General features: G+C 43.6%; 2 protein-coding genes across 3 annotated transcripts in view; one reads left to right on the top strand and one right to left on the bottom strand.

Annotated features, from left to right (window-relative positions):
- IGFBP7 (insulin like growth factor binding protein 7) overlaps positions 1-1610 on the top strand; it is a 73242-nt gene extending 71632 nt beyond the window's left edge. Inside the window, exons 4-6 of the mRNA XM_078772695.1 lie at positions 628-741; positions 1040-1172; positions 1363-1610. Of these exons, the coding sequence (XP_078628821.1) occupies positions 628-741; positions 1040-1172; positions 1363-1382 (267 nt within the window). The 3' untranslated portion in view covers positions 1383-1610. The remainder of the gene's footprint in view (positions 1-627; positions 742-1039; positions 1173-1362) is intronic.
- POLR2B (RNA polymerase II subunit B) overlaps positions 1245-26987 on the bottom strand; it is a 72082-nt gene continuing 46339 nt past the window's right edge. For both annotated transcript variants that reach the window (XM_068106314.2, XM_068106315.2), the window contains 21 exons: positions 18840-19059; positions 18519-18677; positions 18183-18347; positions 17876-18072; positions 17633-17752; positions 17350-17536; positions 17064-17207; positions 16630-16769; positions 16005-16116; positions 15715-15869; positions 15305-15503; positions 9483-9651; positions 8805-8901; positions 8468-8562; positions 7983-8233; positions 7705-7794; positions 7389-7496; positions 6745-6858; positions 6274-6434; positions 2240-2435; positions 1245-2036 (listed from right to left, as the gene is read on the bottom strand). In XM_068106314.2, coding sequence (XP_067962415.1) covers positions 1947-2036; positions 2240-2435; positions 6274-6434; positions 6745-6858; positions 7389-7496; positions 7705-7794; positions 7983-8233; positions 8468-8562; positions 8805-8901; positions 9483-9651; positions 15305-15503; positions 15715-15869; positions 16005-16116; positions 16630-16769; positions 17064-17207; positions 17350-17536; positions 17633-17752; positions 17876-18072; positions 18183-18347; positions 18519-18677; positions 18840-19059 — 3169 coding nt within the window. In that variant the 3' untranslated portion in view covers positions 1245-1946. The remainder of the gene's footprint in view (positions 2037-2239; positions 2436-6273; positions 6435-6744; positions 6859-7388; positions 7497-7704; positions 7795-7982; positions 8234-8467; positions 8563-8804; positions 8902-9482; positions 9652-15304; positions 15504-15714; positions 15870-16004; positions 16117-16629; positions 16770-17063; positions 17208-17349; positions 17537-17632; positions 17753-17875; positions 18073-18182; positions 18348-18518; positions 18678-18839; positions 19060-26987) is intronic.

The raw sequence follows: 26987 nt of genomic DNA, 5'->3' as shown, positions 1-26987 counted from the left end.
CCGGCCGTTTGACTGACACAAAGGCTCGTGTTTGTCCGACAAAACAAGGCTTGCATCGCGAAAAAAGATCTCGTGTCAGGAATTCTGTTGCGGGAATACAAAAAGCCAGTTATCTTTGCAAATCAGTGCAAGCCACAGCATTCCACTCGGCAAAGGCTGAGGGCATACGGATATCCACCATGATCCCAAGCCGAGTTGACTTGTCACAGAAGTACAAAGATATCTTGGTTTTGTAAGCACAACGTCGAAGTCGACACGATTTGTGAAACAATTTAATTCGATGTTGTGGAGACACGACTAAAAAAACCCAGAATGTTTTGATCAATGATCTGTAGGGTTGTGCAGTTGCTGAAAAGATAAGTAGTTGAGATAAACGAGTTCAAGGAACCACGACAGATATGGAAGATCCGCGGATGTCTACATCACTGTCTATACACTGCAAGCCTGAGACAACCAATCCAGCTCTTTCAAACAAAAATAGATACTTTGGGGTTAAAGGTTATGATACTAATAAGCCCTCTTTACATTGTATAGATTTTCTGGCCAAGAGTATTTTTGCAATTTGGTTACATTTTAACCATCAGCTGTTGATTGGTATGAAGGTTGGGCATGTCACACTGTGCCTAGTTGCCACGTATAGGAAGTGATGCTAAGGTGGAGATGTTGCCAGGAGACCGGGAGAACCTGGCAGTGCAGACACGAGGCGGACCCGAAAAGCATGAAGTCACTGGTTGGGTGCTGGTAAGTGAGCCATAGGTTCATAATAACGTACACCTATACTCTTAGTCTTGACAGAGCTTCGGGGTGTTCACAGGTCGAGAAATGTTGAGGCTAGAATGGATCTGAGATGGTGTATGCAGTAAAAAAAACAAAAAAAACAACATTTAGGTACAGAACACCACCAGGGCTATGCTACCTCCTAAAAAAATAAAATAAACAACATTCCTGCCTTACAACTGGGATCGTGAATGCAATGGAAAAATAAACAACAGCAGAAGCAGCAATCGCACCCACTACCGTTTGACACTTGTGCCCACAGATCAACCCCCTAAGAGACGAGGATGACGGGGAGTACGAGTGCCAGGCCAAGAATAAAGGTGGAAGAGTTTCGGCTATGGGCCAAATCCATGTGGTGTCATCATTGGCAGACATCCCCACGGACACCAAACTAGGTACAAAGGGCATTTTGAAATCGCTGGCGATCGCACATGGTATACCAATAAAGAAATACCAGCAGCACTGGATGAGTTAAGCATTAATTACCAGGTTGGCTTTAATTCTGGCAATGTTAATGTTCTCATACTCCACGATTACGACGCAAATGTGTTCTCCATTGTGAATCAGTCGTTCTCTCTTTTTCAGAAACCGAAGAGGAGCTCTAAAGTGTGCGGCCTTCCCCACCTGGAGAAATAAAACTGCATTTATACTTGTAGCTACCGTCTGATTAAACAAAATAAGAATATCGTATGACTGGCGTTTCAGCTGTCCGATTTATACTACTGCATCGTTTTGTTTCAACATGGCTGACGACCTGAGATGGCGGCATTTCCCCGCTGCTTCTGGTCACTTATTGGTGCTATTTTACTCTGGGATTAAAGGTTACAAAAGTGTACCATTGCAAGCCTTTTCTACACATGCTCATACAAGCTTCCGGCAGTCTAATTTAATAAAAAACAACAACTTTATTTGCCAATTAAAAAATGGCAACAGCAAAAGGGTTCGAGAAAGTCACTTGAGCTTGTACTTGTGCAGATAATTGAGGAATGGGAATGGGAATGTTTTTGTTTTTATGATCATGACCATAATTGGGTAAACATAAAATAAAATAAAGAAAAACTCCAATGTCAAACAGGTCAAGGTACACCCTAGGGGTTAAGGGCATATAGAAGATGGACCCAAAAGGAAAACGTCGTCCCGTTGGTCCATTAGTGTGTGCACGTTCCAGCCTAGGCCACCATCATCCTTGGAGCTATGCTCATAGACATGAGCTCTTGAAAGAGTAGTTTGCAGGCATAGGGGAGACGTATCAGTGAGATCTTCAGCGAGGGATGCAGAAGGAAAGAAGGAGAAGTATGGATACAATCATTTCATTTGGAGTTACTAGCACAGACAAATGGGGTTACAAAGGCATTTTGCCCAATCACAGACAACAGTTAAAAACCAATGACCTGATTTAAAGTCACTTTAAAGGTCTGCCATTCACAACTGGAAATTACCAAAAGCGCCGAGTACGCCATACCTGCGTCTTGTTCCGGCAGCCTCGGCACTCATACGTGTGTGTACGCGTATTGGCAATGGCCAGAAGACCGCACAGGTTGCACACGTGCACCTGGTACGGGTCCGACACTTCAAAAAGGCGTTCACGAAGGAACTGCGCAGCTCCGTGCGCTATCTGGCAGTCCCGCTCCATCTCCCCGAAGCGTAGGCCACCGTCCCTGGATACAAGGCATAATCACGGGAAACAATCACCGGGATTCACTTGTGGAGCAGCAAATCATACGCTTTCCTCCTGTGGTCCTCATCAAATGTCAGCCTTTATTGTTATTAACGATCAACTTTCAAAAGCCATGCTAATGCTTTAATGAAATAAATCGACAATTTACTTGCCTATTCAATAGCTAGACAGTGGGCAAGCCAACTACCGAGAACAGAACAACAGACAAAGCAAAAGCTTGTAAGACTAATACAAGCTGGAGAGGTACGATTAAAATCCTACAGAACAATAAAAATGGGGAATGACTTATTCCTACATGGATTCTGAGAAGATTTAGAAAAATTAATGAACAGATTTTGAGTCGAAACCTCCTTTTCAGACTCTTATGGTGGCATATCCGGATGGAGAGCACAACCCAATGAGACCATAATGTTCTGAAGTATCGTACCAAATTTGGTCCATATTGGTCATGTAGTTTGTGAGGAAAATGTTTTAGTGAACATGAGGGATAAGAGGAGGGAGCCCGTGCTCCCTTTCGAGGGGCGATACACGCCCACGAGGATCACAACTTAATGTTAGGGCATAATCACGATGCCGCATGGCCAGTTTGGTCTGGATCTGGTTGTCAGTTTCTGAGAAGAAGATTTTTGAATGAAATACAAATATTTGGCAGAAACCCTTTCTCCCCCTTTCACACCTTTTAAATAGGCGGATCTGGATGGGGAGCACAACTCCATGAGACCTTGCTGTCCTGATGCATTGTACCAAATTTGGTCCATAATCGGTTGGGAGTTTGTGAGAAGATGTTTTAGTGAAATGTTAATGGCCGGACAATGGCATCCACTGTGAGGTTATATGTCGAAGAAGGTCCATCCTTTATTGTATGACTGAGGTCATGGCCAATGCGAGCTTTCAGCAGGGTATTGTCTCATGAGCATGGAGTTTAGAAAGCAAGCAAGCTATGGGTTATACTTGTTTTGTACATAATTAAGTTACAATTCTGCTCTTTCCAGTGCCGATGTGCTGCGTGACATTGCAAGCTAATCTTGGCATGAGAAATGTGGGTCCAGTTCCAATCAGATAATGCGCGTGGGACGTTCCCTTCAAGAATGAAGAAAGCAGCAGAAGCTACAACTGTTCCAGCTGTTGCAGGGAGTAGGGGAGTACACTTTGAACTATCACACAAGCAGCATGTTTGAAGACTTCACTACCCCGAAGACACCCACTGCTGTCTGCACAAAAGACGTAACCCGGAAGGCGACGAGACACCACAAAGGGCATAAACCGCATCCCACCTCCTCGTAAAGTGACCACACAGAAAGCACCATGCAGAAACATTGGGATCGAGCGGCATTTGATGATACAACAATGAAACATCCAGGTTTATTTGGCGACTGCACCAAACAAAACATTAGTAACACACAACTAATAACTGGACTAAACCAGATGCACAAGAAGTTTCAACCAAGCAAAACAATAATAATAATAATAATAATAATAATAATAATAATAATTTTAAAACCACCAAGGCACCCCAGAAAAAGCACTATGAAGTGAAGATGCACTTTATAAACAGAAACATCGTAAAAGATGTTGCTTTAGTATTTATAAAGCCATTCACAGGGGCAGAAGTTTGAAGGCAGAAGGCAGGGGCAGAAGGGCAGAAGCAGGGCAGAAGTTTCCAAGCTCGAGACCAACTGAGGCCAAACAAAATACACAAGCAGCCTCAGGACGGCCATGGCCACCTCGCCATAAGTCTGACCATGAACGAGCAGCAACAATAGGATAATGTGATTAAGTACGAAGCCACACAGTCATTATATTATGGCCAACGAGAAACAATTTAACAAACGACATTTAATATTTATAACTAGAATAACTGAGCAATTATGCCAAGTACCGAACGACGCCTGTTCCAATGCCAATGTCATCCCAAGCCGCCCATTCCGATGACAATGCCATCCTATTACATCATTTAAATCAAACTTATATTTCTCATGGCTAGTCAATCCCAAGAACTGCCAATTATAACTGAGAGCAGTGATTTCAACGTGGGTGCTTAACAAACTGCAAGCCATGAGGAGTAAAGTTGGATAAGTATGATGTCATAGTTTACAGGGAAGCAGCCATATTGGATTTAAGGAAAACCTTTAAAATATTTTTCTCTGAAACCCCTTTAACAATTAGTAGATCACCCTCAATAAGGAATTCAACCAATCCAATTATATCATAATTAGGGCACCAATGACAATCGTTATCTAATGTTGTTCCCCAAGTTCCTGACCTCTGCTAAGTTTCAATTTTTTTTGTGTAGCAGTTTCAGCGATGTCCAAAGTTTTTCCGTTTTTCCAACATGGCTGCCATAGCACATGATCTATGACGTCATAATGATCAATAAACAATTCTCAATGGGTAAATGCTCTGATGTTGAAAGTTGTGTGTCAATCACTCAAGCGGTTGTGGAGAAAACAAATTTAAAAGCAAATGCAGGTGTAAAAATGAGGGCAGAGAAAAAAGGAAAGAAAAGAATAATCTGTACAAAAACAATAGAGTACCCTCTTGGTACCCTAACTAGAGCGAAGTTGATGGCACACCATCTCAAATCCCAACGCTTCCCACCTAAAGCAAAGTTGAAAGATGGCAAGAAGTTCCACCAGGAATGTCTCAATATTAAGATTCGAGTTAAAAATATCATCTGTTTTGACCCCTGTGACCTGAAGTCCCCATCCCCTGGAGTATGAACTTATCAAGTACACCGTCAATGTCAGTTTTTTTATTTTTCTTTTAAAGCATGGGAATAATAACAATATGTTGCATAATAATTTAAACCATAGTCCCCCTTTCACTCCTCGGTGCGACGGGGGACAACAAGCGTTACGCCTAGGCCCCTCGTTGGTGAAGTGATGCGAGTTGACAAAGTGGAAGACGCAAAGCGGCCATCTTGGATTTTGACGTGGCGACGCAATTTTCAATAGCGTTATTCCTTATGCGTAGATACACCCACACACCAGATTATAAGTTAGTAGTTCGTATATTTTTCAAGATATTTCGCTCACAAGGTTCAGACATATATATATGGTGGCGGCCATCTTGGATTTTGACGTGGCGACCCAATTTTCAATAGCGTTCTTCCTTATGCCTAGATACACCCATACACCAGATTAGACGTTGGTATTTCGCTTATTTTTCCAAGATATTCCGCTTAAGGTTCAGACATACATGGCGGCGGCCATCTTGGATTTTGACGTGGGTTGCACCCACACACAAAATTAGAATTCGGTCCTTCGCTTACGCACGCACGCACACACGCACGGAGGGGAAAACCATAGTCCCCCTTTCGCTCCGCAGTGCGACGGGGGACAAAAATGAATTCATTTAGATTGGTCTGTTTGGCATTCCCATCTGCGCACTTAGCTGACGATGCTGGAATCACAGGTTCCAATCCCATAGACCGCGTCAATTTGTCCATTGTTTACCAATTTTGTTGCAATTCATGTACAAGGGCACAAACGCCTACCAATGGCCTTGTACAATACTGCATCTGACATTTGTGCTAACAACCTTGGAATGTTGCCCAAAAACATAAAACGAGTGAGACACTTGAGGGTTACAGCAAAGTGTGGAAATCACTTACAGGACAAGGACATAAACATCACAATGGATTTTTAAAAGTACAACGGTATTTAACCTAGGAAACAAAAATAATGAATCATGGGGATGCCAAATGGGCGAAACCATCCATCCATGATGCGGGGGTTGGGGAAGAGGACTCAAAATTGATCCTGATCAAGCAGGTAGGATGCGATTTCATTGAAACAGGCAAAGGAGGAGGCACGTACCGTGATCGGCCCTCCATGGGTTGTCGGTTGAGGATTTGCACCGGGCCACGCGCCCGTGAGTGGATCTTATCGTCCACCATATGCTTGAGCCGCTGGTAGTATGTGGGGCCGATGAAGATTTGAGAGTTTATTTTACGCCCAGTGAATCCATTGTACAGAACCTGTAAGGACAGAGGAAGCAAGATATCAAACTTTTCCATCAACATTGACCTCCGAAAAAAGGAAGAAGAAGAAATCAGCAGCAATTCCATTGGTGGTCTGGTTGACATCTCCAGCATAGCAGGTTTAACACAAACACACTGGCTCAGTAGGAAAAGACCTGGAGCACTGCCCAGGACATCAACACAATTGGAGCTAGGATCAGAGCAAATTTCCAAATGCTACATCCTGTTTGTATATACAGTGGCCGTGCGTACATCAGCCACCGTGCACACCTCAAACCGAGCAGTGTCCGCCTGTGACGGAACATACCTCATTGCCACGGAGGTGGTAGCCATACTCGTGGAGAAGGTTCGAAATTTTCTGCACGTTCACCGCGTCGTTAAATGGAGTAGCATCACCGATCTCACCCTTATTTGCTGAAACCTGTGACGACAGATGACAGAGTGGCTCAGGCGATTTCAGGATTGGCAAGCCAGCATAAACGCCAGGCTGAAACTCTGGTCTTATTGGTTCATATTTGGAGACGTGCAGAACAGGTATAAGGTGTCAACTTTCCCATTGTACCCAGAAGTCAGAGAGTCTCATCATCCTGGCTTAATGAAGCATTAGGAACGAAATGTACCTCCTCTAACAGTGAGGTTTATATCACATCCAGTCATATGTTGATCAGATGATGCTGTCCATATGACTATTGTCTGCTGTACACTGTTTGAAGCAAAATACTTGAATGTCCTCCAGTTTACCTTCCTAGCAAGACTTCAAGTTTTCTGGTTTTAATATACAGTACTGTATATTCCTGGAAGAAGGTCACTAATGACATTTGAATTGCAAAGTAAATGCCACAACAAACTTAAAATGTATGTGAAGCAGTACTTTTGTAAAAATTAAAATCGATAACCAAACCGAGAATATTAAAGAATTATATTGGTGCTCCACGGGAGTTGGACTCTCACCTTTCCCTGCAGGCACTCGATTAAGTGACCGACCGTCATTCGGGATGGAATGGCGTGGGGGTTGATGATGATGTCTGGACAGATGCCTTCACATGTGAAGAGCATGTCCTGGGGCAGCACGACAGCACAACAGCACAACACATTGGTTTAAAAAAAAACAAAAAAACTTGTGATAAGTTGAAATCAGATGCTAGTGAGGTTAGGGGCATGAAGAGACAGGGATTGGTGGCAAATACCAGTGGGTCAAATGTCAAATTCGCAAGTTGCAATGATGAAGTGCCCATGGGTGCACACGCATGCACTCATGCACACCTACCTCCTGTCGATACTGTATACCACAAGTGCCTTTCTGTCCATGACGACTGGCAAACTTGTCACCGATCTGTGGGATCCGAATTGACCGGACCTGGGGATAGCAGGAAAATCACAATAGTCCAACGAAGCAAAAAAGATGATTTCTTAACCTCCAGTATAAATGAATATGCAGTCAACAATATTTGTTTAATGATTTAATGTATCATATTTTATAGTCAAACCTAGTCAAAGATAATTCCAAATGTCATACATAGCCTACGAACCCTCGCCGTGACTCACCCGGATCTTACAGAACTTGTACCCTTCCTGGTTGAGAGTGACCATGACTTGGTCGACGATCCCAGTTTCGCTCGTGCGCAGAAATGTGCTGCAGTCGCGCTTGGTAAAACGGCGTGTTGAGCCCTCCAGCTCGTCCTCTGTATCGGGTAGCAATGAGGTCTTGCCAATGATGACGTCATCTCCAGAGACGCGCAAACCCGGGGAAATCAGTCCGTCATCATCGAGCTTTTCATATATTGCGTGCCGCATGCCTACGCATAAGCACAGGAATCCAATAATCAAGACAACCTGCATGGCTTTGAGCCAAAACAACCACTGAATCCCATGAGGAAATTGGCTTTGTAACAGCTTCTTTATCAAAGACAACAGGAAAAAGAAAACAGTTCGACTTGTGAGTACAACGTAAATAAAGGGCATTCATTAAGCAGCATGCTCCTGAAGCTCAAACATTCCAAGGAAATGGTGGTTTCGAGATCACGGCTCACCCTGACACGTCTCTCTTGTTGGCCGTTCAAACATCTCCTCTTGGCCAAAGCCCTTCTTGGCTTCCTGCTCTTTATAGGAGCGATAGAACACCGACCTTGGAAAGGAAAGAGAACACGAAGGATTAAGAGCAAATCATTTAAAGAAGTTCTTCATTATCTGATGGTACGTGAGAAAGGTGCAAATTTACATTTTAGCTCATCACATGACAGGGTTGAATCCAGTAGAAAGTGATAATCGAGACAGTTCTTGAGCAATCTAGCAAGTTTGAACATCAAACAATGTCGCTGGCTTAAAGGCTCTCCTCAAACAGCCAGATCTTTTGGCCTACAGCAATACCTGAAGAACCCCCTGTCCACAGCAGACTTGTTCATGATAACCGAGTCCTCCTGATTGTATCCCGTGTATGAGGCGATGGCCACGATCGAATTAATCCCTGAAGATGAGATGCATAAAGAAAATTGCAAAAAAAAAAATATATATATGAATGATCAATTTTCGCAAAACAATTCAATTAAAACCAGACATAATACGATGTCGCGACATCGACCGATATGCCTCCGCCTACATTATTACATCATCACAATTACTTGTACCAAGGTTGATTTAAATCCTTTCAGCTGACCTCAAGTATCACATTTTTACCTGACATGACCTCTGACCTGTTGATGTCGAAATCTAATCAGTTCATCTTTGCATCATAATATATACTATACCACATTTGGTTAAAATCCGATTACTGGTTCACAAGTTAGCGTGGTAACAGAATTTTTACCTAAAAGGACCTAGTCATTTATTTTACCTTTTATCTCTTGACCACATAATCTAATCAGTTTATCTTTGCATCATTATACAATGTTGTACCAACTTTGACTTGGATTTCTTCAGCCATTCTTAAGTTATTGCGGTAACGAAAACCTATCATGGACCCCCGTACGGACGGACAACCCGAAAAAAACTTTATAATAATACTGCGGATTTCACATCATAACAGGTAGCTAGTAATGCCGAACATACCAGCTGGTAGCTCTCTGAAGCGCAAGTACTCCATGGAACGCGTTGTCACGAGCGGCTTCTGTGGGTAGTACAATACGTGTGCGAGTGTGTCCATTCGAACATGGAAGTTTGTGATGTACACACCCATCGCCTGCTTACCCATGGCTGACTGGTACGTGTTCCTGGGGGACTTTTGGAGAGACACCATGCATTATTACTTGTACACTCATCAATAACATCTGAAAATATGTGATTTGTTCTTTGGGAATAGAGGCAGGTACGTGTTACTCCAAAAAAAACAAATGCATTCCCTGGGAAAGTGGCATGCAAAAGGGGTCTTGATAATTTTTCAGCATCTCCCAAAAGAAACAAGCCCGAAAGTCTAACAGCGGCGTAGCCGGGTGTTACGTGCTCCTCCCCAAACCCGGGTCATGGTGTACCTCCGAGCCCCGAAAGGAGTCACGGCAGAAAGATGTGTTATTCTGTGTGTCAAAGACCAATGGTGAAACCACACCAATTGTTACCAAAAAACAAGTATTGTATTAAGGTCACACAAGAATAACAGCACAAGAACAACATTAATCAATTGTACAACAAATGTTATATCATTCCTATGATGGTACCATCAGTTTCTTTTTTTTTTTTTTTTTTTTGTTTTGTATACAAGATCGAGGCTCGTGAAAGAGCGAACATTAATCACACAGAAAGACAAACCGACACATAAAACATATAACATAGGGAGCGGTAGACAAGATGGGGAGAGAGGGGGAAGGACACAAACACAACATTTGAGAGCAGGGACCGAGAGACATGGAGACATCGAGAGATCTGAGAGAGGGCGAGGGCTTTGGGGGGGGGGGGGGGGGCGTGGGAAGGGGGCGGTGGGAGAGGTATAAAACATATGGACACTGCCAGGACTTCCAGGAAAGAAGTTGGAATTTCAAACAAGGTGGATCTGGGGTGAATTAGCGGGGGTAGAAAAGATCAAGGTTTTGAATGGGGGAAGATAAGAGATGGTGGTGAACAGCTGTTTTAAAGACCTGGAGGGAGGAGTGGAATTGAAGGGAGTGAGGGAGTTTGTTCCAGAGGCGGGAGAAAAGAGGAATGAAAGAGTGAAGGTGAGCAGAGAGCCGAGATTTCGGCAGTTTAACCATCAGAGGGTTGCTGGCAGATCTTGTGCGACCTGTAGGAATATTTGGGGGACAGAGCACAGAGAGAGCTGGGGGTGCAAGGCCGGAGAGGAGTCGGTAGAAGACAGAAAGACCACCTACCTGCCTGCGGTGAGTGAGTGAAAGGCCCTCAGAGATAGCTTCATCGCGGGAGATTCCAATAATTCTGAAAGCTTTGGTTTCAACAGCGTGAAGCCGAGCTAGGTGTGAGGCAGGAGCACCGGCCCATAGGGGAGAACAGTATTCCATTGAGCTGCGGATGAAAGCCTTGTATGTGGTGAGGAGCTCAGGTGTGCCGAGGAAGGACTTCGCACGACGGAGGATGCCCAGTCGGCGACTGGCTTTGGAGGCCAGCTTGGAAATGTGGTTTTCCCAAGAAAGATCATGGCAGATAGTGAGACCCAAAATCTTGAGCGACAGAACTTCTTGGAGAGGATTGTTGAGAAAGTAGATGGGAGGGTTGTCCAGTCGATCTTTTCGGAGAGACATAGTAAGAGTGTGACATTTGTCAGGATTGAAAGACATGTTCCACTTGTTTGACCAGTCTGTGATTTTGTCCAGGTCTTCAGAGAGTGAGGAGGCAGCAGACTGCCGATCTGAGGGAAGAGGAATGGAGCGGCAGAGAGTGGAGTCATCAGCAAAGAGATAGAGAGGATTTTCGAGAGAGTCAGAGAGATCATTGATGAAGACCAGAAAAAGCACGGGGCCCAGAACACTGCCTTGGGGAACTCCAGCCTGAACAGGAAGAGGAGATGAGAGAAACCCATTCAGGGCCACACGTTGACGACGACCAGAGAGGAAGTCCGCCAGCCATGCGTGGAGATTTCCATGGATACCAAAGGAGGAGAGTTTGGTGAGCAGAGCGGGGTGCCAGACCGTGTCGAAGGCACGTGATATGTCGAGGGAGACAGCTCTAATTTCCTGTTTGGCATTGAGGACCTCCATCCATTGTTGAGACAGCAGAAGCAGCATGTCCAGAGTAGAGTGACCTGGTCTGAAACCAAATTGATGATCAGAGATCAAGCCATTGGAGAAGAGGAAAGATTTAATATACGAAGCAATGATGGATTCCATTACTTTGCTGATAATTGGGAGAAGGCTGATTGGTCTGTAGTTGCTGGGATCTGTTTTTGCACCTTTTTTGTGCAAAGCGGTGATGTTGGCTGATTTCCAAGCAGATGGCAGATGACCTTGAGCAAAAGAGAGGGTGAAGAGAACAGAAAGAGGGAGTGAAAGAGCAGAAGAACATGATTTTAGGACCCGTGGGCTGATGCCGTCAGGACCAGTTGCAGAATCAGAGTCGAGGGTTGACAGAAACTTTTCCACCTTGTCAGGAGGAAAGGACACAGAGTCCAGGAGCAGCTGGGTACGACTGGGTACGGTGGGTACAGAGAGGGATGGGTTTGGGACACAAGATTTAGAGGCAAACACAGAGTTGAGGCATTCAGCTTTTTCACGTGCGGAGTCAGCCGTTAAGCCGTTTGAGGTGAGGGAGGGGATGGAGGGGGAACAAACACCAGAAACAGATTTGACCAGACGCCACCAGGATTTGGAAGAGGGAGACAGATAAGAGAGTTCGGCCTTGAGAATGGTGAGATATTGTTTCCTGGCTCTCCTGAGGGTGGACACACACTTGTTTCGGGCTTTGTGAAAGGAAATGAGATTTCCTTCCGTTGGATTTGCTTTCCAGGAGACGAAAGCAAGTTGTTTCAGGGCAACAGCCTCACCACAAGATTCCATGTACCATGGACGGGAGGAAGGGTATGACAACTGAAGACGAGATGGGATAAATCTGTGCATGAGAGAGAGCAGTTTACTTTGGAAGAATTCCCAGGATGAGTTGATGTCAGAGGCGGTAGAGATGGGAGACCAGTCCAGATGATTGATGGCTGCTTGAAGACCGTGCCAGTTGGCCTGAGTGAAATGCCAGACTCGTCGACGCTGAGGAGGCTCTCTGAGAATGGTCAGAGAGATGTCCACTTTGACAAGCACATGATCAGATGAGCCGATTGGAGCAGAAGAAGAGCAGCAGACATTTTCAGGGAAGTTTGTCATAACCAAATCCAGAAGAGAAGATGCTCCCTTGACTGAGATCCGGGTCGGGAAATTGACAGATTGTGTCAGTCCCAGTGAGTCGCAGAAGTCCTTTGCTGAAGAGCCATGGCTGGTGAGAGAGGTACCCACACCCAGCCAACTGGCATGGTGACAATTGAAAAATTGTCAAATTGTTGTATGAAAAGTTGTATGAAATTGTTGTATGAAAAGTGGGGTTGTATGAAAAGTGGGGTTGTATCAAAAGTGGGGTTGTATCAAAAGTGGGGTTGTATCAAAAGTGGGTGCGAGTAAACCGGTCATCACTGCCAGCAGTTTTAAAGGGGCAGTTCTAGTTATTATTATTATTACGAAAACGATACTACTGAAACGATACGACTGTATTAAGAAACCTGGGCTCAATTTGTCCAAAGCGGCCTGAAGGTGAGGCATGAAGCCCAAGGCCTATACATACTGTGTCGTTGGAAGATCCATAACGTCTGTGGTTTTGATATTTGATGGTCATTTTAACAATCGGTTTGTTTGTGTTTCACACTGAATGAAAAACGTAAAAGGTAGAGCATGGCGATTGTGATATATGACAGGTTCGACGATATGTTCGGCCTGAACGAAATTGGAATCAAAATGGTGGTGGTGGAGAGTCAGCCGTTGTATGCCGTAATGACATCAGACGTAATCACATCACACTGTAATGTGACCAGATCCTCAGCTCTGATTGGTATACGTTTGAGGGGACAAATACTGTTCTAGACGGCCTTGCCCTATGGGTTACGCCTTAAAAAAACAAAAACAAATGCAGAAGACTAGGTACTTCCAGAACAACAACAACAAACAACATGCATTTTAAGGCCATTTTCCCTGCTAGAGCGGGGGTTAGCCTTGCGGTCCCCATGACAATCTTCTCCATTTTGCCCTATTTTCTGCATCTCTCCTTGTTAACCCCCTTGCCCGCATTTCTTCTTCCACCATCTTTAGCCAAGTCTTTCTCGGTCTTCCCTGTCCTCTACTTCCTTCTACATTCATTTCCATCACTCTTCTCAACGAGTCACTTTCATCCTTCCTCAACACATGACCAAACCATCTCAACCTGTTCCTCTTGACAGCATCAATCACAGGCTCTATTCCCATCATCTTTCACAATTCATCATTTGTCTTCCTCTCAACGATACTCCCCACATCCACCGAACCATTCGCATTTCCACCCTTCGTTGCTGATCTACGTTCATTACCCATGTCTCGCTCCCATAAATCATAACACTTCTCACACATGCAGCATACACTTTTCCCTTCAGCTTCAACGACACTCCCCTCCTCATCAGCACGCCACTCAGTTCCCGAAACTTCTTCCATGCACATCTCACTCCAGCAACCGTTGCCGAGTCTGATCCACCTTCTCCATTCAGCATGTCTCCGAGGTAGCAAAATGTTTTCACACCTTCCAGCTTCACGCCGTCTCCAAGATCCAACTCAATATTTCCTCCATCTGCAGCTCCCTCTGTGCAAACCGTACATTTGAATGTCGCTGCCACACTGGTTAATGACCCTCTCAGACCACTGCATTTTGATGAACCCACTCAGCGCACATTGTACATTGAATGGAGTTCACTCCGACACCCTTCCTGCACACAGCACATGGCCACTTCCCAGTTCTTTCCACCTCACCACATGCTTTACCACTTGCCATCACCTTAGTCTTTCCGATATTCACCTTCAGACCTTTTGTCTCCATACATTCCTTCCACTTGTTCATCTTTTCCTTCAATCCATCCATACTTTCCGCAATCAACACCAGATCATCTGCATACAACAACTCCCACGGTAAACCCTCCTTTACGTTCTGAGCCAGCACCTCCATCACAGCTACAAATAGTCGTGGACTTAGTACCGACACCTGATGCACTCCCACCTTCACCTCAAACTCACCACTGTTCCCGTCCTTCATCCTTACAGCTGTGCGTGCTCTTTTGTACATTGCCATCACTACTCTGATCAACCATTCCTCCACTCCTAACTTCCTCAATGCCCATGTCAATACTTCGCGTGGAACCCTATCAAATGCTTTCTCCAGATCAACAAACCCAAGAAACAACTTCTTCCTCCTCTCCATGTACTTCTCCTGGAACTGCCTCACAATAAGGAGCGCGTCTGTCGTTCCTCTTCCTGGCATAAATCCAAACTGCATTTCGTCGATCTTCACCTTCTTCCTTATCCTCCTCTCCAACACCCTTTCCAATACCTTCATTCCATGCTCCAATAACTTTATCGCTCGGTACGAGCCACACTCCAGAGGGTCACCTTTCCCCTTGTATAGAGGGACGAGGGCACTCAGTTCCCAATCCACTGGAATGCGGCCTTCTTTCACTACCAGATTACAGATCTCTGTCATCCAGAAAGGTACTTCCAGAAACGATAAAAAAAACAACTTGTATCATGAAGCGGACGGGATGGCAGGCATGGAATGGGCAAGCCATTGTTGGGAAGTATGAGAAGCTTCAAGGATATGCCAGCTTAAAAAAAAAAGAAGTTATTTCCCCAAATCGGCAACAATCGAGAAATTCAATGCAACATAACCACAAGCACGCTAGGAATCTGTGTCCAGATCTCAATGTCTGTGAAGATCACCTGATTGTGGTCAGGAAATGGGATGATGGAAGCACAAACACCAAGGATCATCGAGGGATGGATCTCGCAGTGGGTGTAGGTTGGACAGTACGTGACTTCCTTCTGTAGGAGGTCATCGGGGGTCATTGCCAACATCACCGTTTCCTCCTCCAGTGTGTCGATGTACTCAACAACACCACTCGCCACAAGATCCTGCCAGCTGTGTGGGATGAAAGGTTACCCCAGAGAAAACCACTCACAGAAAGGGACAAACACAAGGTACAGGTACAGTATGATATAATATGATAGTAATGATCATATTATGATAGTAATTGACATTACAATATGATAGTAATGATAAAAGGTACAGTCATTAGTGCAGCACACCAGAGAATCCCACAACAATCACAAAGTTTGAAATGCACAGGCACCTGTAGTTGTTGTACTCTCTTTCCTTCAACTGGTCGATGTGGCGCTTCTTCAGCAAAAGCTTTTGCTTCTCCACAATAAGCAATGGTCGGCAGATCCTTCCAGCATCCGTATAGATTCGGATCTCACGCTCACGGATGTCTCTCACCATGGACACCTGCAAAAACAAAGTACGCAGAAGTCCCTTTGAGTGATATTTAACGGTGAGAGTTGCATGTGTATTGAAAAAGGAGGGGGGGGGGGGGGGGGGAGGGAGGTAGAAATCAACATCATCCTCACACTCCCAACTTGCCTCAGACACAATGATGTCCATTTGTCTGCGCAGCTTTCGCAGCGTGTTCATCAGCTGGTCTGGATCCTTGTGAATGCCCACCCAGCAGCCATTCACAAAGATCTTAGTGGAACTGTGAATACATCAATATGTCAGCTTCAGTGAGTGTTCAAATCCTTATAAGAAAGTGGGAACTGAGGGGGAAGAAAAGGGTCATGTGGACAAGATTGCAATTGGAATAATAGTGTGATGCATAATCGGTTACAGCTGGTTTGACCCGTTTAGCAATCCCATCTGAGCATGGCTCAGAAAGCTACGACCCATTTCCCAAGTTAACTTGCCAATTTACTAATGTTACAGTAATGTACGTAAAAGTATGCAGTCTTAAAGAAATAGATCAATAAATAATCCCAGTAACTAATTACATCAAAGCCCAATTATCATACCAAGCCAAATCTTAGCCTGCAGCCCTGCATCGCCCCCTGCTGGAACAACAGCTAAAACAAAAATAAAATAAAAAGAGGGAGGAAGATTTTCCTTAAGTGGTCAAAACATAACACTCCAATAAACAAAAAACTTCCAGCATAAAATCCTCTACTCAATAGGCCAATTAAAATTATTATTATTTTAGAATCCCCATAATTACTCGGCGATAGCAGCTGGAGAGATTTCCTCCAGGTTCTCCATACTCCACTCCTCCAGAAACTCGAGAATAGGCGAGGGCTGTGAGCCCACCGAGATGTAGGCCATCAGGGCGAGATTCTTCACCAACCCCACAGCATGACCCTGAAGGAAATATGAACTGGTGATTTGAAGGAAGAGACCAATTATATGCATTTTTTGACATGGCATTGGATTTATTTAATACAGCGCTTTATTAAAGTTGAACTTCCTAATGTGCACGTAGCCCACAAACACACTATTCCCATTGCTTTTCAGCTCTTCTACAACTGCTTTTGATCAAAACAATACCAGCATCTTCATATTGACAAAAACCTGATCATTTTGAGTGTGCTTCACAAACACATACACACGAACACTTTCAGTGAACGCTACATCATTATCGATCGATCAACCTACCTCCGGGGTTTCAGCTGGACAGATCATGCCCCAGAGCGTGTTGTGTAGCTGGCGAGGTTTCGCAAGCTTGCCGTCACGCCCAATGGGTGAGTTCAGCCGCCGCAAGTGGGACAAGGTTGAGGCAAATGTGAGCCGATTCAACACCTGGAGCAGGGGGTACAAGTCGCAAAAGGATGAGAGGATTGGATCAAAAAAATTTTTTTTCCATCTTTATATTCTGACATTTTAATGTCAGTTATACAAATCTGTAGGCGTAATGGAACAGAAGGAAAGTTGGATTGTCCACCTGTGACACACCAGCTCGGGCCTGGTGAGCCTTCTTCTGATCTCCCCAGTTTCCAGTCGCCAGCGAGTACTTCAGACCGTCCGTGACGATGCGGGTCTTGATGGCCAGCTCCAGGTTAAAGTCCTTTCCTCGATCAATGAACTTCTGAGCATACATCCTAACCTCCTTTAGCAGGTTCTTGAACATGCTGTAAATTCAAGACAAGGCATTATGTTAGTTCCTTTATTAAGCTGCTGCTTAAAGCTAAATATTTATCAAGTGTGAAGATGTCGCTGGAGCTCACCCACGAAACAGGAAGGCCAGGAGTGGTCCTGCCAGGTCCAGCCGCTTGTTGCCATAGTGATCCCGATCATCAGCCTCACGACGGCCCAGGGCAGCCAACAAGAGACGATGCACAATGTAACTGGGCCATAAAAGAACCAGCAATAAGAAAAAGAGAAATGCAAAGAACTGAGGAAATGTGAAGTGGCAGAACATTACTCATGTATGGGAAAAACCAAACCCTTTGCCAATACATTGTACACACCCCAAAAAATAGGCCTTCTTGGTCTCGCAGAAGTCACTGACTCCCACGTGAGGTAGGACTTCTTTCTGCAAAATCTCTTTTGCATATTTGATTCGTTTCTCTTTGGTGACACCGGGCTTTGCACCGCGTGAGCCGATGAAGTTTAGTGCAACGTTTTGTTCCTGGATTACGAATGCCTCATCCAGAGAGGGTTTCACCTGCAGAGGATCAGCGGGAGGACAAGTTACGATCACTGGGTAAGTGAAACAAAATATCGATATAATTAACCATGGGAGAACTCAACTCATGGAGGAACATTAAAACACACCATTTCCATCATCTCAGGATCATCAAAGTCATAAATGATATGCTCAAGGATGTCACGATCAGACACAAAGCCCAAGGCTCTGAATACGATAATGATTGGGACTTCCTGCCGGATGTAGGGCAGCGTAGAAACGATACGCTGACCGATGGCGCTCTTCTTCACACCCTGCAACAGAACAAAAATGACAGGTCTGTGAGAAGTACACCTACTAACCATCTTTCCATTCTCTACAACTTCTGCATCCCTGCACTGATTTTACTGCATATGGAGGTCATGTAACAAGGCAGATGTGATAGATGAGTTAAATTTGAGAGAAGAGGTGCAGCGGGTACGCACTTGCCCACCACGGGCCAGCATGCTGACCCAGATGGTGCTGGTCGGACGAGAAGAATTTTCCAGGCAGGAACGGCACTCAGCTGTGTACGCGTATTTTGAATCTTTCTTGGCAAAAACATACACCGTATTGGTCGCCATCTTCTCTTGAGCGATCAGAACCTGCACAATAACAAACAAACCAAAAAAATGATATATAATGTACAATATCAATATATATATATATATATATATATATATATATATATATATATATTTAAATCTCAGCCGACCACATTTTTACAAAAATAATTCTCTTTTCTTCAGGAAATGCAAAGACGATACCTTTTCAGACCCATTTATGATGAAGTAACCCCCAGGGTCCAAAGGGCATTCGTTGAGTTCACAGAGGTCTCTGTCGGTAAGACCACTGAGCAGGCAGTAGGTAGATCGCAGCATGATGGGAATTTTTCCAATGAAAGTCTTCTGATGCTGCGTTTCAAGGGGGTCTTCGCCATCGCGAACCACAGTCTTTGTAATGTCCACATAAAGCGGGGCTGAATACCTGCCATTCAACAAGAAATGGGTGCGGTTTCCACCTCAAATGCTTCGAGTATTGCCACCGCCGTTATTTGGTGAGGGGCCAGAAAAGGCTTTTTGTTTTTTTTCACTGTACACCCACACTCCCCCCCTCCCCCCTCCTTTGCCGAACATTCGTCTTCCATTCTGGATGTTGGATGTCTGTTACATGAAAACCCTACCTTTTGCTCTGATATATATATATATATATATATATATATATATATATATATATATATATATATATATATATATATATATCGTCCCAAACTTCCAGTCTGCACCTACCCCTCCCATATGTATGTGATGAGGGGTTCTTTTTTAAATCTTTTTTTTTTTTCCAACCTAAATTGCTTATAAAAATGTAATCACAAACACTACAAATAAAATCATGCAAAATAATTGTTTGTATTATGATTGGTGTAAATCATGACAACACAGCAACTCAGGTACAGTCATTATCCTCAGCTAAAACAAGCCTGTTCCTCTGTAATGACGCGTGGTGAGGCAAGCATCGCAAGCCGATCCAAACTAGTATATACAGTATATATGTATATACATATATATATTACACTACATGACCAAAAGTATGTGGACACCCGAACATCACACATCTCATTCCAAATTCATGGGCATTAGTATGGAGTTGCGCCCCCCCCCCCCCTCGGTGCTATAACAGCCTCCACTCTTCTGAGAAGGCTTTCCCCTAGATCAGAGGTTCTTAACCTGCTTCAGGGGGTCCGTGAACCAGTCGCATAAAAATTATTTAAAATTTATTTTCGCTAGCTTTTTATAAAAAAAAGTTTTCTTTTTTGTCCTTGTACAGGATGTTATGTACTTATTCTTGCTTACTGAAGACTAGTAGATCTGTAAGGTAGGTTGAAATGGGATGATACTGAGTGTACAGTCAGGTAACATACAGTCGTCATCGTCGTCAAGTTATGACTTCTAGAATAGTTCCCGTCGATAGAAATTGAAGAAAATGTACCCTGTCCTAGATTTTAGCACTGGCTGCTGGACCTCGTGTTTACAGTTTGATATCGTCGTTTGCACGACCGCCACATAGTGCCACTCCATAATTAAGTGCTTATTTCTCACTTTACACGGCTTGTCACGACTCAGGAATCTTCTCATATACTGGTGAGGTTAAAACTTTATAGCGTCTTCAGATCCATGTTTTTTTTCCTCTACAATTATACTGTATATTCAATTACCCATCAACATAATTTTTCCAACTACCTGCATATCGCACAGCCTCCGATTTTCCTTCCTGCTTGCCATGTTTTTGTCTGCATTTATTTTCTACATTACAATATATTGTATATCTTTCATCCAAATTTTAATAGATAAATAATGCATGAAACTGTGAATATAAATATTGGGGTACCATGTTTTTCTCCATTTTCTTCCATTCAAAGATATTTACATACCCCATACCCAGGTATTATCATTTATTTGGAGTAGAATCAGTGAGCTTGTCTCATATTTCAGGGGACTCTATCTTAATGTATGCTCATATTGACATATCATGTACCCAGGTTTAGTGAACAATTCCTTTGAGCATGCCATTGTTATTGCCTTTTGACCCAGTCACGAAAAATGTGTTTTTGTTTTGTTTTGTGTGTGACCAGCAGTTGATGCAGCAGATCTGAGATTTAATGAAAAGTATGCCTCAATTATGTTTCTTTTAATTATATCACACTTATGCTTAATTATTTACGTTTTATTTACGTAATTATTTACGTTACGTTTAATTATTTAATTATATCACAATTATGTCAAATTATATCACATTTTATTTATTATTATATTTATTTTATGAAAAGTATGCCTCAATTACAGCTGGCCAAAACTTATTAATTTAATTTTTGTTCACTGGTTACTGTTTTCCATATAAATTATATCACAGTGTTTTATTTATTTTATTATTATTGTTATTATTATTTTCTTTTTTTGCAGACCTAGCTTAAGTTGGAAATGTCGAAGAAAAGGAAGTACGATGAAGCCTTCGTATCCTTTGGTTTTACTTACATCACTGAACGTGATGGGACACAAAAGCCACAGTGTTTCTTGTGTGGCAAGGTTCTTGCCAATGGAAGCATGAAGCCAACAAAGCTGAAGGAACACCTCACGTCTGTCCATCCTGAAAATACATCAGACAGTGTGGATCTTTTTCGTGCAAAGAAGGCTCAATTTGGAAAGGTTGGAACTTTGCCAAAACTTGGATTTGCCCCAACACAAAAGCCTCGTCTTGAAGCATCCTACAAGGTTGCTTATCGCATTGCCAAACAAAAGAAGCCACACACAATTGGAGAGACTTTAGTAAAGCCATGTGCCCTGGACATGGTCGAGCTGGTTTGTGGATTTGAGCCGAGGAAGAAAATTGAAGCAGTGCCTTTGTCAAATGATGTCATACATTCCAGAATAGTTGATATTTCTTGTAATATTTTGAAGCAGGTCATGGAGGAATTGGCAGCTATGCCATTTCCCTTCAGTATGCAACTGGATGAAAGTACTGACATCTCTCAGTGTAGCCAGCTCCTTGTTTTCGTCCGTTATGTGCATGTTGATGACATCAAAGAAGAATTCCTATTTTGTGAGCCCCTTTTGGAAACTATACTGAAACGCAAAAGAAACTTACCACCTTTGAAACCTTTAAATATCAACAATAACACTGCGTGTAGTAAATGTGTGAACTTATTTGTGGACAATAGTGTCCTCACTGTCAGACAAAACGGTCACGGATGGTCACTTGAACCTTCAATGGTCACTTCATAGCACAGCTGTTGAACAGCCGTTTTGACTGTCAGTGATTAGCCAAGGGGTACGGGATGATTTTAATGAGCTGCACGTGATGCCTTGATATTGGCTTTAAAAAGGCCAGTGCAAAATGGGCATTTCAATCAACATGCCACGATTGTCAAGGGATAAACGGCAGCGTGCCCTGGGCATGCGGCAAGGCGGACTGAGCTACCGTGAGGTGGCACGTCGCCTTGGCTGTTCACACCAGACGATATCGGCCCTGGTGGACAGAGACACCCTCCACAACTCTGCAGATGACAGACCTCGATCAGGGAGGCCAAGAGTCACCACTGCAAGGCAGGACAGGCAGATGGTCCGAAGTCACCTGCGGGATCGATTCCGTCCAGCATCCCGCACTGCGGCAGAAACTCCGGGGCATGCAAACCACGGATCTCCAATGATACTGCACGAAGACGACTGCATGACTATGGTCTGACTGCCAGAAGACCATACAGAGGCCCCGTGATGATGGCTGCCCATCGCCGCAACCGACAGAGATGGTGCCAGCAGCATCAGCGGTGGACCTTGGCGCAGTGGAACGAGGTCGCTTTCAGCGATGAGTCAAGGTTCTGTGTGGACAGTCCTGATGGGCGTGAGCGTGTCTGGAGAAGAACTGGCGAGCGATATGCCGATTGTTGCGTGCGTCAAGCAAACAGGTGGGGTGGCCCAAGTGTGATGGTGTGGGCCGCCATATCAGGCCGGTACAGGACGCCACTGGTGGTTGTGGATGGGAATCTTAACACCCAGCGGTATGTGGATAACATCCTGCGACCTCATCTGCTGCCATTCCTGCTAGACCACCCAGAACTGAGAACCTTTCAGCATGACAACGCTCGTCCCCATGCTGCTCGCTTTACCACTGCATTTCTCCAAGGCGAGAACATCAACACCATGCAGTGGCCTGCGTTCTCCCCTGACCTGAATCCCATAGAGCACCTGTGGGATGAGCTTGGGAGACGCGTAGTTGGCAGGGCCAGGACATGGGCAGAGCTGCTTCAGACATTGAGGACTGAGTGGGACAGAATCCAGCAGCAATCCATCCAAAGACTGGTAGGCAGTATACGCCGACGATGCACTGCCTGTATCGAAAACAATGGTGGCCACACACGCTATTGAAAGGGGACTGACATTGCACCCTGTGCTGTTCTGTACTGTAGAACAAACTGATGAGATGGTGTATCTTGGTCAAAAACTTGACATGTCATCAATAAAATGCCAATGTTTCAATAAGCAATTGTTGGTTTGTTTTATTTTGAACTGTTACAATTTTATTACATTTCAAACAAGTGATAAGTTTCTTTTGCGTTTTCGGTCTTTTTGAAGTTGGTCAAAATGGTCAAAGTTTTTGGTCAAAATGCCCATTTTGCACTGGCCTTTTTAAAGCCAATATCAAGACATCACGTGCAGCTCATTAAAATCATCCCGTACCCCTTGGCTAATCACTGACAGGCAAAACGGCTGTTCAACAGCTGTGCTATGAAGTGACCATTGAAGGTTCAAGTGACCATCCATGACCGTTTTGTCTGACAGTGAGGACACTATTGTCCACAAATAAGTTCACACATTTACTACACGCAGTGTTATTGTTGATATTTAAAGGTTTCAAAGGTGGTAAGTTTCTTTTGCGTTTCAGTATACAAAGGCCATTGACATCTTCGAATAGTTGAAAAATTTCTTTGCCAAGCAAAACTTTGACTGGAAGAAAAATTTGGGTACTCTGTGCACAGATGGAGCACCTGCGATGCTTGGCAACACATCTGGTTTTACTGCTCTGGTGAAGAAAGAAGCTCCTCACGTCATCATGACTCACTGTTTTCTACATCGGCATGCACTGGCATCAAAGACTCTGCCAACAATCCTGAAAGAAGTCTTGTCTACTGCCGTGAAAGTCGTCAACTTCATCAGAGCCAGGGCTCTGAATCATCGCGTTTTCAAGAGGTTTTGTCACAAAATGGAAGCAGAATATGAAGTTCTTCTCTACCACACAGAAGTTCGCTGGCTTTCCAGAGGACAAATATTGAAGTGCTTGATGGAACTTAGGGCAGAAGTTTCACTTTTTTGAGAGAAAAAGGAAAGTCCACTCTCAGAACAGTTTGACAGGTAGGAGTTCCTTCATGGCTTGGCTTATTTGGCGGATATTTTTGGCCATATGAATGTGGTAAATCTTTCGATTCAAGGCCCGGCAGTCACCATTATGGATGCTGCTGAAAAGCTACAAGCTCTTTTGGCCAAGCTGCCACTGTGGAAGAAGAGATTGGAGGCAGACAACTATGCAAACTTTCCAATGCTGGAGGAAGTGCTTCTGCAGGATGGAGTCGAGAGAGACAAAGCCCTGTCAATTTCTCTGCAGGCAGAAATGTGCAGACGCCTGGAAACCCTCGCAGAACTCTTTCGAAGGTTACTTCTGCTCAGATGACCTTAACGTTGAAGGTGGATTCGTAATCTTTTCCTTGCTGATATAAATTGTATTAATGATGCAGACCTTGCCAAAGATGACCTCATTGACCTGAGGACAAAGGAAATGATACGACATGAGTTCAACTCGAAGAGTCTTGGAGAATTTTGGTGTTCCTTGGCACAAGCCCACCCTCGTCTGGCAAAGCGAGCTGTGGGAGCTCCGATTCCGTTTGCAACCACATATCTTTGCAAGTCAGGATTTTTAGCACTTGTTACCATCAAAACGAAAAGTAGAAATCAATTGGATGTCAAACATGACATGCGTGTTGCCTTGTCAAAGACCACTCCCCAATTTCATCTTCTTATTGAAGCCAAACAACAACAGCCTTCTCACTGAAATGTACCTTTGAGCAGAATTGAAGTTTATTATCTTGCCAAAACGAAGTTTTTGCAAGATGTATCAGTCAGCTTGTATGTTTGTTATCTTGCCAAAACGAAGTTTTTGCAAGATGTATTAGTCAGCTTGTATGTTTGTTTGTTTGTTTTTTTGTTTTTTTGTTTGTGGTTAATCATTTTTTTTTCACGTTTAGATCACTCTGTAGACCACAGTTATTATTGGAAACTCCTGTAACTTCGCATATCAGAGTCCTATAGAGATACCCTTCAGCACACAAAATTTTGAAGGTCAAGGTCAAAGGTCAAGGTCACTTTGTGGTCAATCATGGAGGTCGACGAAACCCTTATTTTTTGAGTAACTTTGATCGGATCGTCTCCAAACTTCATGGGAATCTAGTATATGGTCCGGCGCTCAGCTGATTAGTTTTTGGTGGCGATCGGCCTTGACCTTCATGGTTAGCGCTGGAGGTCGAAAATTATTGACCCCAAGGTCAAATTTTGAAATCGTAGGTACCATATCGAGTAATACCTCATATGAATGCCCTTGATGAGTGCTTCCCAGATCTGTAAACAGTTTGACGCTATGACGTCATTTGATGACGTCATGACGAAAAAACGGAATTTTCATGAAAAAATTATTTCCTCAGTTCTCATCAAAATCTTTCAATATTTCATGTGCGTTGGTCATGAAGACATACTATTCACCATACGAAATTATTAAGGTCAAGGTCAAATGGCAAGATACGGTTCACCCTGTGGGTGACATATGTTCATTTTTTTGTTTGTTTGTGGTTAATCATTTTTTTTTCACGTTTAGATCACTCTGTAGACCACAGTTATTATTGGAAACTCCTGTAACTTCGCATATCAGAGTCCTATAGAGATACCCTTCAGCACACAAAATTTTGAAGGTCAAGGTCAAAGGTCAAGGTCACTTTGCGGTCAATCATGGAGGTCAACGAAACCCTTATTTTTTGAGTAACTTTGATCGGATCGTCTCCAAACTTCATGGGAATCTAGTATATGGTCCGGCGCTCAGCTGATTAGTTTTTGGTGGCGATCGGCCTTGACCTTCATGGTTAGCGCTGGAGGTCGAAAATTATTGACCCCAAGGTCAAATTTTGAAATCGTAGGTACCATATCGAGTAATACCTCATATGAATGCCCTTGAGTGCTTCCCAGATCTGTAAACAGTTTGACGCTATGACGTCATTTGATGACGTCATGACGAAAAAACGGAATTTTCATGAAAAAATTATTTCCTCAGTTCTCATCAAAATCTTTCAATATTTCATGTGCGTTGGTCATGAAGACATACTATTCACCATACGAAATTATTAAGGTCAAGGTCAAATGGCAAGATACGGTTCACCCTGTGGGTGACATATGTTCATTTTTTGTTTCATTTGCACAATTTGGATATATTTCATTTTATTCAGGGAATGGTCATTGATTTTTGCATGAAAAAAGTGAGATACAGTCACGTGAAAAAGTAAGTACACCTCATGTAAAGTTTTGACTTTTTCAACATATTTCAACATACAGCTATTTGATCTTCATTTCAACAATATTGATAGATAAAGGTGATATAATATAACAAATATCATGAAACATTTACATTTTGTAGTCCACTGCATAATTTAAATAAACATAAATGCAAATTTTGCATGTGGAAAAAGTAAGCACACCCCAACATTTATCACTACTTCAAATCCCTAAAATTAGAAGCAGATGCACCAGCTCAGGTGCAAATGATTAGAACATCGTTAGAGAAGATCTTGGAGGAACCTGTCTTATTTAAACCTCAGACATTTAGTTTGGTTTGCTCTTTGTTGTTGAAGTGTGCGGCATCACCATCATCAAAAGAGCTCTCTGAGGCCTTCAGAAAGAAGGTTATAGATGCCTACGAGTCTGGGAAGGGATTTAAAAAGATCTCCAAACAATTTGAAATCAATCATTCGACTGTCCGGAAGATCGTCTACAAGTGCAGAAGATTCCAAACAACTGCCAACTTGTTCAGGCCAGGCCGCCCCAGCAAGTTCAGCACGAGAGCAGACCGCAAGATGCTGAAAGAAGTCTCTAAGAACCCCAGAATGTCATCATGGGACCGACAGGTAGCTCTTGCCACTGTTGATGTCAAAGTGCACGAGTCTACCATTAGAAAGAGGCTGCACAAATTTGATCTACATGGGAGGTGTGCCAGGAGGAAACCTTTGCTGTCCAGAAAGAACATCAGGGCAAGACTAAAGTTTGCCAATGAACACCTCGGCAAAGACCAGTACTTCTGGAACAATGTGCTTTGGACAGTTGAGTCAAAGG

This window comes from Myxine glutinosa, chromosome 2, assembly GCF_964187855.1.
Source record: "Myxine glutinosa chromosome 2, kmMyxGlut1.1, whole genome shotgun sequence".
Taxonomy (NCBI): domain Eukaryota; kingdom Metazoa; phylum Chordata; class Myxini; order Myxiniformes; family Myxinidae; genus Myxine; species Myxine glutinosa.
Note: the sequence above shows the minus strand (reverse complement) of the source record. Positions and strands in the feature narration are given on the sequence as shown.